This window comes from Acanthochromis polyacanthus, chromosome 10, assembly GCF_021347895.1.
Source record: "Acanthochromis polyacanthus isolate Apoly-LR-REF ecotype Palm Island chromosome 10, KAUST_Apoly_ChrSc, whole genome shotgun sequence".
In the NCBI taxonomy this organism is placed as follows: domain Eukaryota; kingdom Metazoa; phylum Chordata; class Actinopteri; family Pomacentridae; genus Acanthochromis; species Acanthochromis polyacanthus.
In genome coordinates this window covers 16,243,480-16,257,353 of record NC_067122.1, presented here as the reverse complement: position 1 = coordinate 16,257,353, position 13,874 = coordinate 16,243,480, and the positions used below count along the sequence as shown (strand labels likewise).

The window sequence follows — 13,874 nt, the reverse complement described above, 5'->3', positions numbered from 1 at the left end:
TCTGAGGGAAAAAAATAGTAAATGGACCTTAAGTTTCCAAAGCCAGAAAGAAACCTTAATGATTAGTACTGGAACTAATCAGGTCTGTTTTACTGATGTTGTCTAAAGATCAATTAGTCTTGGTCTCTCTCCATATCTGTACCACTAATAGCTATTTGTTTATTGCCAAAGCATCTCACTTTTTGGGCAGTTGCTGCTAAATGTAGGCTTACTTGGTTTGTATGTGTCTCAATTTGACAAGAAGTTACGTAAAATTAGCAGTTCGTGATCTCTGTTCAGGTTGAGGACATTGCAGGGACCAGACAGGTTTCTGGAGCGTTGAAGACGTCACAGAGCCCCTATGACCCGTTGTGGACTTTAACTCCCAGAAGCCTTTGCGACTGTTTTCTGTGTTTACAACCAGCTGACATCCGGCGTCTTCCCGTCCATTAGCCACCGATACCCAGAGTCAACCATAACGATATCCAGCTGCACTCGATATTTTCCTCATGAAAAGCGCTCCCTGCTGAGTCGTCAACTCTACTGAATGCAAAATTTCATCATATTCATCAGATGCAGGTGAGGTCGACTGTGCAAAAATCACCGTTGCATATTTAGGTAGCCAGCTAGCCCCGCCGCTAGCCTGCGATAGACGGATTGGTATAAGCTAAGCTAACACTAGCACCAGCCAGCTGTATTCGCAGGACTGTGTTTCGACATATATCCGGACGTAGCTGTACTTGTCGCTGTGCTCGGATGAGATACATTTTCAACCTACTTTACAACATCAATTAGTTAGTTACTTCAATCGAGCTTGCTAGCTACATCTATATGAAATAGAACCGTTAGCCCGCTAGTTTTGGTTAACTGTTGGAATCTGACTTAAGCTATCAAGCTCGTCGCTGTCGTCGCTATCTGACCAGCTAAGTTTGGTGTTTTAATTAGCCATATCACGGTGAAGTACGCCTCTTCGCTAACTGCTTATGTGGTTTCAGGTAACTAATCAATCGGGTGCTTGTTTGACGCTTGATTGATGGTGTTGTGATATTCGTTGTAGCGACATGCTAACCTCTGTGGATCATTAGCCTGTGTGCTGTGCAGTTGCGGTGCCAGGCTGTGGGAATCAGCAGGCTCACAGTGTTGGTGTTGTTTGTGTCAGGGCTCTGGCCCCAACTCCAGCAGCTGAAGCACACCAGTCCTGTCCTCTCTGCTCCACGTCCACGGCCTTCATCCTCGCTGAGCCATGACCACCCAGAGGGATCTTGATATGGTGAGTGAGCCTTTGCCACCTTCCTTAAACCACTTTACAGCAGCAGCTCAGAGTCACGCTGGTTGTCTCTGTTTTTGGGGGCATGTGTTATTGAAACATTGCAGTCAGTTATTAATGTGTGTGGCTACCTCGGTGTTAAAGCATTACATGAACGTTTTCTCCAAGTTAAAATCATTTAGGTGTTTTGGTTTAGGGGTGGGGGTGGTTATGGATTAGCCAACGTCCCACAAACACTTAGCTGGGATAGTGACTGCTGTTCCTGTGAACACCATCTGTCTAATCTCAGTTAAAACGTTGCCCTACTTTCCTTTCAAGGTTTACATGCCAATTGATTGAACCCTCTTACTACGCCCTGCTCCCCCCGATTCAACTACAGGAACAGACAACACTTATTTAGACGCACAACAGAAACAACAGTGGAAGTTAAACTGAGAAAAACGATCAGGATTAATTGTCATTCCAGGCAGCTGGCACTCTAACCTGCAAGTGCTCCGTTAAATGTAATACTTTACAAAGTAATGGTTGCAAAAAAATGCATCAGATGTGTAAGAGATGTGTAACCAGCAGATTTTGTGTATAATACATAATTCTATCTAATTATTCATCAAAGATAAAACGTATAATTTTATGTTGATCAGTGAGACAATCACATGTTAAAGTGCCAGTGTGAATAACGGGAGTATTTTGTGCTGGAACAGTGATTGATTTGCAGCGATTTCTATTGATCAACTGATCAAGTTGTTTATATATTTTTTGTGCAGAAAGTCTAAATTTGCAGATTCTGTCTTCCTCGTGAATATTTACACTCTTGGTCTCTTTTGATAATTGTAATTTGCGTGAGGTTTTAGTTTGTTGGCGAGACCAGACATGGTGTTTAGAGAAATTATCTGAAATTGTGATGGGTGTTTATACTTATTTTATGGCATTTCTTAAACCAAACATTCACTTGATTGAGAAATTAGCCGCAACTGTTGACATAGACTTAGCTGTGTAGCGGCACACACCCTTGCTGTCATAGCATTGTTTTAAATTGTATTTGATCAGAACCTTGTCGAATGTTTTATCGTGGACACAGACATCAGGTAAAAACCCACAACAATACAGAGTACATATAATAGATCATCTTTTTTGGGATTAGCCTGTGGTTGGCTACGTTTTTAGGGAACTTGGCTACCATCAAGAAAGGATAAGCCTTTGGTAGCCAACATTTAAAAAAGTAATCATAACAGTATTTGACAGATTTAATGCCTTTGTTTGGATTGGAGAACCTCGAGAACATTTGCGATGCAGGATGTTGCCATGGGTAACCAGGCAGATTTGACTGTGTTGTTATTTTGTTGGGGATGAAAGGGATGGGGACAAAGCTTGTTAGTAATGACATGGGTATGTAACCCCACACTGAGGTTATTAAGTTCATGGGGGGCAGGGAGGGCAGAGGAAGACCAAGAGGAGGGGGGTTGTATTTGTAAACAGATCAGAGAGTGGGGTTGTCCCTCCCTGACGTCACACCTCATGATTAAGTCTCTTTGTTCTCTCCTCTGTGATTTGTGAACCAAAGAAAGTTCATGTAACACCTTTTTAAGAAGGGCAAATGTCAGGGAAAAGTATTCCCATCTGCCAACTCAGACTCTTGAATGGAGATGTCCCAGCAGAAAGATTCAGTCAATAGGATGCTTTGTCTTTTTTAACCTAAATCATTTTTTGAAGTAGCGGCATGATTGATAAGAGATGATGAATTAATAGATTAGCACGGACCGACATGAATTAGACAACTAAGGTCCAAAACGGATCATTAATTTAGGTCAGAGTGACGTTTCAGTCCTGACCCTTTGCTGACTGGACTTATAGTACAAAGGAGGTGGAGGAATCAGAATAAAATCAGAATTCTTAATTCTTGACTGCCTGACACAACACTGACTACGAAAAAAAAGCAGAATTAGATGGACAACACATGTAGGTGCAAAGATCTGGGAAATCCACATCAATTAAAGAAGTTATGTTCAGTTTATTTAAATGTGTGAAATCTGTTGAGACATCTCTCAAATATACTAGAAATGTCACAAATGCATAGGAGTTACTGTAAAGAAAACATTAAAGCAACCCATGATGATCAAACATATTTAACTAGAAGAGCACCACTCTTATCAGTTACAATGCTTTTGATTGTTAACCACATCTGTAATTATAGATTAGCCAAGAGATCCACTATATATGAATGCATTTATAGAAGTTCAACTGGTTTAAAGCTTTGAATGTTTAAATATATTTGTGGTTTGGAGTCAGTGTCCAAGCTGTGTGACCCGTAGACATCCACTTGGCATCTTTCCTGGTGATTCTCCACCGTCTTCTCTTGAAACTGTCTCTGCTAAATGCACATTTTTGGGTCGAGATCAAGTGATGGATTTAAACTATTTGAGAGTATGCTTCTATTGGGTCCAAAAAACTCCCTTGATTGCTTGTTTTTTTTTTATAGTGCAGTATCTGTTTTTGTAATTTAAAAAAATACATCAAAGTTACATAAAATTGCACTGATGCTGAATTGGACAGCAAACAATTACAAACAAGCAAACAAATTCATATCTATCATTTTATGCGTGCGATGCGAGGATCAGATCATACAGAGCATGAAACTGATTTGCTGCAAAGTGTTAGTTTATAGCCATGTTTAATTATAAACTTTGATCACTGGTTTGGCTTTTTACATACACAGTAAAATTCAAATATACAACTTGATTCTCATAAAACCACAATACATAGGAAACTCCTAAAATCGCAACAAAAAACACAAAAGTGACACAAAATCTTAAAGTATAATGCATACATTAATAAAATGTAACTGTGTAATTAAACTAAATAAACAGTTTGGCCACAGCATGGTCTAATTTGGTCATGAAAAGCACTTTGTGATGCTCGGTCGTGACCTGCATTTGCAATAGGAGTCTGTGTTATTTTTGAATCTTGAAGAAACCGTGTATTGTGTCCCACAAGGCTTTTCTGATCTTAGTGTAATATTTCGCCTCAAAGGCATGTTGGACAAAAGGTCGCCCTTTTATTTATTTATTAACAGACTGGTTTGTCCGGAGGATAAAATGTGGAGCACGCCCCAGTGTTGGAGACCCTCCCACACATATGCACGGTCCCCCTTGGGGCTACGCACTGGCCATGTAAATTTAATAACATGGCCCAGAGCTGTCTGGGACACCTGGGGTTATCGCATTAGGCCGACAGCCCGGAGAGGAGCAGCAGCACCCTGGAACTAAAGGGCCAGTGTTCTCCCCCTCAACCCCACCCTTATCTGTTGTTGTCTCTGGCAACAGGGGCTCACTTCAGTGTAAGCTCTCACTGAATGAAGTCGCCCACTCAAAGGGCGGAGATCTGGTGTGGATAAATCTAATTAGACTGGAATGCCCGTCTCTTCGCAGCCTTCTGAAGGTCACCTCATGTCTGAAGAGGTTAGAGGAAGTAGAGGGATTTCATCACGACTCATCGAGAAGAATTTTAATGGAAGTTTGGAGTTTGTGTCGGCCGCTGTGACTTTTCTACGCACCGATGTTTAGATGTTTCTGTGTGTTGTTTTAGGTGCACCTCCGCCTGATCCTGGTCAGTGGCAAAACGCAAGACTTCACGTTCTCTCCGAATGACTCGGCCACAGACATCGCCAAGCATGTATTTGACAACTGGCCCGCAGGTACATTTTGCAGGATTCAGTTTGCTTTCTGCGTTTCAAACACTTAACTACTAGATAGAGCTGTAAGTGTAATAATTTATGTAAGGGCTCTAAGTATTTTTTTAAAGAAATGCTGGAATTCTCTGATTTCAGCATCTCAAATGCAAATATTTTCTGGTTACTTTCCTCCTCCATGTCACTAAATTTAATATCTTTGGGTTGTGGTCCAAACCAGACATTTTGAGACTTCATCCTGAACAATAGAAAACACCGATAGACATTTTCATCTTTTTCTGATGTCACAACGACCGGTATAAGATTATTACAGATTTCCTGAAACCAGTGTGCTTGCTGGCTGATAAATTATAACAATTAGCAGAGCTGAGATTTCAAACAAAGGTTAAGTTTATAGGTAATTTATCAGCACTTGGGCTTTTACAGAAACAGTAAAATTAAAATATTCAACTTACGTTCTCATAAAAGCAAAATACATGAGAGCCATGGAAGTATAATGTAATCCTCAAAACAAAGTGCATTAAATGTTAAAATGGCTACAGATCCTGTTTGCCTTTATCCAGCACTCAGTCTTTCAGGGTAGAAGATTTTAAGTCTAATTAGATTTCAGTTTGTAATGTGTTCCAGAGTTGGCAGCTCTTCATGTCGTGTTTTTCTAGTTGTACTTCATTATGCTCCAAGTTATTTTATTACCGTCTTGTCTTTGGTTATATGTGGAAATGGTCTCTGGGGCTAAACTTCCATTTATCAATCAAAAATCGGTGTCAGTGAGCTCATAGTAAATGATGAACTTGTTCTTCCTCTGTCTGGCAGGATGGGAGGAGGAGAGGGTGAGCAGCCCCAATATACTGCGCCTCATCTTCCAGGGACGCTTCCTTCATGGCAACGTTACCCTGGGAGGTAAGACCATCTCTGACACAGACACCTCCACGTGAACACTGTTTATGTACTAGAAACAGCCCTGTAGACGGACACTGTAAATAAGGTTGCCCATTTACCACAGTTAAGCTACAAGTGAAGGTAATTTCATGCATTCATGCAGCAGAAAGCTCCAGACATTTTCTAGTAATGCTACAAAGAATTATGTCAGGATCACCTCTAGATTTTCAAATAACACTGACACCTGTGATTTATTTACTCCACTCTTTGTGATGTTTATTTTACTCCTAGAGTTTAACTGAGTAATGAAGGCTGCCATCAATTAAAGATTTCCTTAATCAATTAGCCGTTGCATATTTATTCCTCGCTCCCCACAAACACTCAGATAAATCCGGTGCTATGTGGCTAACACTGAGCTACTTGCATGTTTCTAATGACGAGCCGTGTTTTTCATTCTGTCATTAAATCTTCTCTTGTCCTCAATCATTGAAGGGTGACCGACTTTTCAAATGACATCAAGTCAAAATATGAAATTGCAGAGAAGAGAGAGAAAAAATACACAACCAGGACAGATGTTAACAGAGACAATGCTTTACCTGGTGGAAGACTCAAGAACTGCTTATTAAGGAAGATGATTTGTGGAGAAAATAATAAGAATTTACAACAAAACTGTTCAGTTTTGTGTGAAATAGGGGTTGTCTTTTGTTCTAGGGCAGATGGTAATTATTATAAACAAAAGAGAAGATAACTGGTAGTTTGTTGTTGCCTTATTAGATTAGTAGTCACTGAGTATCGGTGGTCTTCTGGTGTAATTAAAAGTACAAGCAAAAAGTACAACCCCCATTTTAGGAGAGAAGGTAAGAAACTCAAATGTAGCTGAAACGTTCTTCTGTCAGGTCTGTGAAACACACACACACACACACACACACACACACACACACACACACACATACACACACAGGCACTTAAACTCTACAATCTGTGCTGTCTTCTTAAGTTGTGCTCAGGCACATGTCTTCACTTTTTCCCATTAATGTCAACAGAAATCATTTGGTTGACATTAACACCCCATAATGTTGGCAGCTGAGGATTACAGGCAGATGGTTTTACTGGCTTTGTTGTGTGTGTTTCATTTAAGCCAATAGACATGGAGAGACACAGATGCAACTGAAGGATTTCATCTGGTGTTATGATCAATAAGCAGCCAAGAATTACATAGAATTTACCCCAAAAAAGTGATATAAACATGTACCGAGGCCGGGTGTGACAGAATTAACATATCTGTTGCCATGGTGACCGTCTTCCTGCACTTGAGCAGTTTAGCAGATGAGCTGCAGAGTTGAAACAAAGTAGCAACTAGACAAAGAACATCTCATTTAATGATTTTAATCTCCTTAAACTTTTGAACTCCTGGACTCGCTGCCCTTGATCTGTCCTGAGACTTACTGACCCGCGCTCAGACGGCTGGTTCACAGTTAAGTGGGCTGAGCATCAGTGAAGCTGCAGTCACTGTAATCCTTGTAGTGTTGTGATAATAAGGTGGGACAGGGACTAGTGTGAGTTGGGTGGTAAACCAGAGCTGCAGGAGATGGCAGGTTAACAACAGAAGCCCATTAAGTTACAGTCTCTGTCATTTACCTCTGCCACTGTCCTCACACCTCCTCCCTTCTCCACAGCTTGGATTAAAAGTGTTATAAGAATGGACTATATTTCCTGATTGGGAGGTCAGTCTCTCTCTGTCTGGATGTTCCCCTGTGTGAAGGAAACGGGAGACGTCAAGCCTTCACCAGAAGTGAACTGTTTCCTGTTTCACATAGAAGTTATGAGGAAGTGAAACTGTGTCCAACTGCACCACAGCAGCCCTGTGGACATGCACACTTATGTATCAGCAAAACGGATTATAAACACACAGAACCAAGATGTGTTCGCAATAATGTATAAATTGTTGTGATAAGTAGTTGTGTAACACATGATTTCCACTGAGAAAAAATAAATTAAGCAAAAATAAAACTATGAGAAACTGTAAGAGTGATAGCAAAGGAAAAGTCATCCAGATGTTGACACAGTGATCAGTTCTAACATCCCATTCGGTTGATTTTCAGCTGGAGATGAACTGTGAGAAAATGTGCCACTTGTCTGATTGTTTTCATTCCACTTTTAGATGCAAAGAAAGAAACTAGAGCGGCCGTAATTGGTCGGGATAATCGATGATGCAGAAAGCAGTTCATGTCAGTATTTAAAGCTGATGCACAGTTTTCATTTTTTCCTAAAATGCTTCAATTCATTGTAACCCATCTCTGATGTCTGTCATGGTGTCTTTCATAATACCGTTTCAGGAAATTGCCACCTCCGAAACAGTGTAAAAAGATATTCCAAAGACACAAATGGAAATACTTCAGATGATCACAAAATATATATAAAAAAATATTCTATACACTATGCAAAGTATCATTGGCAGCACCAGCACAATGTACGAGCTCCTGAAGAGGAACATACGAGCTATTTTGGTAGATGCACCTCCAGAAACAGCAAAAACACTCTAAGTGTTGTCTTTTGTTAATCTGCTAATCGATAAAATAATTGGCACATTAATCGAAAGAAATGGAGTCTTTAGTTGCAGCACTGAAAGCAAAATTAAACAAAAGATTTCTGCAATATTTGTCTCAATATTGACCTGAGAATTGTTTGTCAAAATCATTATACGGGTCAATATATAATTGAGGAACTTTTGAAGTCCATGGGATTTATCTTGCATACATTTTTGTTAAAAGGAAAACAGCTAATGGTTATGCTTGTTACGATCATGTCTTTACAAATTCCATAATTATTATGGAAACAATCACTTATTAATAAAAAATGGCTGGATATCACTAAAATGTCAACTAAATAACCATCCAAGTTTAATAACCACCTTCTAATTAGCTACGCAAAAATAAAATGAGCTTATTAAAAATTGTGTTGCTTTTAAGTTGAGATAATCATGACAGATGTTTCTTTTTTGGCAATATGTCAAATTTTATATGGAAAATAATACATTTTATCTATATCCGAGAAATCACTTACAACTAAGTTCCCCATTACAAAACACCTCTCAAGGAAATGTGTAAATTCCAGATCACATTTCCTCCTGAAGAAGACTGGAAGACTCCAAAGCCTTCTGAGTTATTTATTATAAAGTAGTGGGTGAATGAAGTGTGGAGTTATCACAGGTTCACTGCAATATCTTTATAAATAACTTACAATTTTACTCAATTATATATATATATATATATATATAAAGAAGAATCTTTCTCTAGAAATGCCATGTGGTGTTTGGTTATAGTTGTTCTATGTTGATTTTAGGCCTGAAAACAGCAAAAATGTCAACTATGACACTAAAAATCCTACAATTCTATATTGACCCATACAGTTGCTGTTTTTACAGAAGCTTCACCGTACAGCTATGAATATTATAATAATGAACGATGACGTGTTTCCATGTTTAAAGCTCTAAAGCTGCCACCAGGCCGGACGACCGTCATGCACTTGGTTGCCAGAGAGACTCTTCCAGAGCCCAACTCTCATGGTGAGGAACCTTTCTGTGTCCTTCTTTAGTCTATCCTGTGTGACTGCTGAATGCTGTATTCCTGCTCTGACATTTGATTCACTCATCAGAGTAAAGTGGAACTGCAAATATCACATATCAGGTCACAACATGCGCCACGTCATGGATTTTCGTTCACATCCATCATGCAGCGTTGCCCTCCTTGAAGACTACATCAAATATTAATCACCGTTTTGGTTTCACAGGATGATATTGATGTTTTAAATGCTCGTCACATAGAAAATAGTCCATATAGATAAACTCACTTGGCTTCAGCTTGGGTAAATCTCACTCTTTATTATTATAGGTCATTTTTGGTCACACATGTTTGAGTTGTTGCCCTGCATTGAACCGTTTACAGCCACACCTTTATAGAAACAGCACAACCTCGGCTAGAAATAGAGAGACGTCAAACATGTCTTCTGTGCTTTATGACTGCTGTTTTAATGCTATGAATTATAAAGAAGTGGGGAAATAAAGGATTGTTTTCTTTGATTTTTCATTTCACAAAAATGTAAAAACCAGAAATCAATCCACAGGTGCCACTAATACTGGAAAAAATAATGGAGGCTTTACATTTTATAGCTATTTTACTATTTAGATTTTTAATTGCTTTCCCTACAGGTTTCCTATCTACTCTGTGCAAACACCAGCCAGAAATATTTGTTTTACAGAATCTGGTCAGAGGAAATGTTTTATTTTTTGTCAAAATCTTAAATTATGCTTTCAGAATGAAGTGATTTTGCTTAAATATTCATTTTTAGCTTGGATTTGTTTAATTTTTCCAACGGAACAAGGAGTCACTCATGATAAGTTTAAGGAAAATCAGGTGATTCTATTAACCCTCCTGTTCTCGTTTACGGGCACCAAAATATATTGCTTCCTTCTCTGAAAAAAATTAAAAATTCTGATTTAAAAAAAAAAAAAAAAAAAAGATTCCCCAAATTTCTGAAAATTTGCAAAACCTTCAGGAATAGAATTCCAATAATCCCTTAGAAGTTTCCTTTAAAAAAATCCTCCAAATTTGGCAAGAAAATAATTTTAAATGTTTTTTCAAAAAAATGAGTAAAAATCTTCCAAAAAAATCCTGAAAATATCCAAAGTGATGACATATATATATATATATATATATATATATATCAGTAAAACTAATTTCTTTAAGAACGTTAACACAAAAAAATTGTGTGAATGTTCTTAAGAAACGTTTTTAACATTTCCTTTTTTTCCCTCCAAAAAATGTTCAAAACTTTCCCGAAAATGTGGACATCAAAAGTTTCATTGTGAAAATGTTTTTTTTCCACATTTTCAAACTTAAAACCGGATCAACATGTGGGTTAAATGCAGTAATTTCTACTCTTCCTTTCAAACCTCCTAGAGGATTTCAGGGTTAAAAGGCATAAATGAACACAATCAACCGTGGTACTGACATTTAAATGTGTACTCCACTCATAAAACTGTCCATGTAAATAAAATCACTTGCTTTCACCTTTGAAATCTTTATATTTTACTCTTTGGAGCTGCTATAGTAACTGGAGACTAAAAGCTTCTTTGTGCACTGTAGCATATTAGTGTTAATGGATGATTGGTCAAGTTCATGTTGTTCCTAAGATGAGTGAATAATGGTTGTCGTTTAGGCCGTAGTCGTGGCTCCACGTGCTGCTGCTGCTTTCATCTTGTGTCGGCTGGGTGTTTTCATCTCACCTTCTCATGTCTCTGCTGTCTTTGTAGGTCAAAGGAACAGAGAAAAAACCACAGAGAGCAACTGCTGCCTCCTCTTGTAAAAGCAACGGAAACGACCCCCTCCCCAACCCCACCCTCCCACAACACACACACATAAACACACACACAAACACGCACACACATAAACACACACACAAACACGCACACACTCCCCTCCGTTCTGTCCCGTCAGCTGCGACTCTGGAGTAAATCGCAGGAAGTGTGTTTGGGGCCATCACTCGCTTTGGTTGAACTCCAATCTGAGGCTTTTCTTCTTCTTTTTTTGTGCCAATATATTCACTTTCTGCCCCCTCAAACTTCTCTATCAGCATAATTTGCTGTCGTTGCTCCTTTTTTGTTTGAAGATCACGACGTCGAACAATACCCAGCGCTCCCCCGCGGACGTCTTTGCCGCTGGAGGCGTTTTAAAGAGCTGTCATATGTAGAGAAAACGACCCAGGAACAGAAGTGCTCTAAAGGACATGTGGGCTTTAACCCTTCCCTACTAGTCACGTGGATGTTCCCCCAGGTCTTACTGAATGGTGTTAACCCTCTCATTGCACTTAACCAGTCTGTTAATTCTGAAGTGTTTATTGTGTTTCATCCTCTCTCCCCTCATGGCTTCCTTCTTTTTTTTTTTTTTTTTTCTTTTTGTGGTCAGATGAACAGACCTTAATTGGTAGAAAACGTGCCATCCTCCTCGCTGACTGTTTCTGCCTCTAACTAACTGAACCGTTCGGTCTGTATCAGCACCGGTGGCCTTTGAGCCATTTACCTGCATCTGTTTGTTCGTGGCGCTGGACCAATGAGGAAAAGACTTTTAATCAGGAAGAGGAAACACCTGCTGAAGGGTCCACGAGAAACAGAGAAACAGACTCCCAGCTTGAAAAGATTCGGTGGATCTCTTGGAGGCGTTTGACTTTATTGACTGTCGGTGTTGCCTGGCAACGGGAGCCGACATGGCGGCCAGTTAAATGCAGACAGAAGAAGCAGTAGAAGAAGAGAGGGAGGAGCGGAGGCAGCAAGGCAAAAGGGGGGATTTCTCCCTTTTTAGGATGAAGAGTTCAAAGGAAAGTCTCTGCGGCGTTTCACCTCCTTTTCATTTGGATGCTGTCTTTACTTCTCGTTTGCCTTTTATCGTGGAATTCAGTAATATCATTAATATTGAAATTTAAATATATCGATTTTTATCTTGTGTATAGGTATTTGTTGAATTTTAGTGTGGGTGAGTTTGTGTGCGAGTGTGTCTGAGGGTGTGTGATGCACGTGGCGTTCTGTGTGAGGACTAGTGAGGGCATGTGGTCGTTAAAAATTCAAAGGTGGTGCACTGGGAGTGTTGACGGGCTACGGTTTCTTCAGAAACAGTCGGAAACCTTTTGATTCCTTCCATTGAGTGTCCTTTGGTTTGTGTTTTTGTCAATCAGTGTCACTGCTATGAAGTTTAGCTCAGTATGAATAAATGTAAAAACTAAAATGCAATGTGGTCTACATAAAAGCTTGTATTATAAATTAATAAATCTTTACATAAGGCAACTTCTGTCGTTTCAGTTTTACTGTTTCTTTGCCTTGTGTAGGATTCTTTAGCTGCTAATGAAGCTGTTGGTTCCCTTTATGATGAACTTTTTGTCTTTAACTGCCTTCTTTTATCTGATTTTTGTTGTTTGTCTCATTTTTTGTTGCTATGTAACTTTTGTCTGTTTTGTTTCGGTCTCATTTTTTTGTCATTTTGTCTTTTTTCGTCTGAATTGTCATTTGTCTCATGTTTTTTTCATTTTATGTCTTGTTTTTGTCATTTGTGTAATTTTGTTTAATTTTTTGTTGCTTTGTGTCTAATTTCTTGTCTCTTGTCATTTCTCATTTTTTTGTCAGTTTGTCTCCCATTTGTCATTGTCTCAATTTTGCAATGTTTTGTCTGACTTTTGTCGTTTGTCTCGTGTTTTTGTCGTTCTGTTTCTTGTTTTTTGTCTTGATTGTGCCAGTTTTGTAATTTTTTTCTTTTTTAGGCACTTTGATTTGTCAAAATTTTTGTCTTTTTTTTTACGTTTCGTGTCTGTTTAATTTTTTTCATTTTGTCTCACTTTTGTCGTTTTTCTCATTTTTGAAATATTTTCTTTTTTGTCTTGTCATATTTTTGTCGTTTTGTTTCATGTTGTTTTGTTTCTCTTGTGTAATTTTTGTCTCATTTTTCTCTTGTGTCGTTTGTCTGTTTTTGTTATTTTGTGTGTCATTGTCATAAAATTTGGTCTTATTGGTTTTTTTTTTGTCTGACTTGTCGTTTGTCTCGTGTTTTTGTTGTTTGTCTATTTTTTGTCATTTTGTTTCTCGTTTTTGTCATGTTTTGTCTCATGTCATTTGTGTAATTTTTTGTCGCTTCGTAACTTTTTTGTAATTTTTTTTGTCTTTTTTTGTCTTGTTTCGTGTTGTCTCATTTATTTTTTTGTGTCATTTTGCCTCTTGCTTTTATCATTTTGCGTCTTGCTTTTGTCGTTTTGCATCTTGCTTTTGTCGTTTTGGGTCTCATTTCTGACCAAGTAGGTATTTAATTTGTCATTGCGGAAAACTTAGACGACCACCGGAGAATCTTCGTCTTTTTACTTAACGAAACGATGAATGATTAATCAATTTTCAAAATGGTTGCCGATGATTTTCTTTTGTCAGTTGAATAATTGATAAATTCACTTATTTCAGCTCCAGCTGTGTTCCAGTTCCATAACTGGCTTTAATTATGTGCCCAACATTCTGTTATAACTTTTATTTTAGAT

General features: G+C 38.5%; 1 protein-coding gene across 1 annotated transcript; it reads left to right on the top strand.

Moving 5' to 3' along the window:
* Positions 1-388: 388 nt before the first annotated feature.
* Positions 389-12,645, top strand: ubl3b (ubiquitin-like 3b). Its single transcript, XM_022196698.2, has 6 exons — positions 389-558; positions 1,139-1,249; positions 4,829-4,937; positions 5,745-5,831; positions 9,298-9,375; positions 11,122-12,645. The coding sequence occupies exons 2-6, from the start codon at positions 1,223-1,225 to the stop codon at positions 11,172-11,174; spliced, it is 354 nt and encodes a 117-aa protein (XP_022052390.1). The 5' UTR covers positions 389-558; positions 1,139-1,222; the 3' UTR covers positions 11,175-12,645.
* Positions 12,646-13,874: the final 1,229 nt, after the last annotated feature.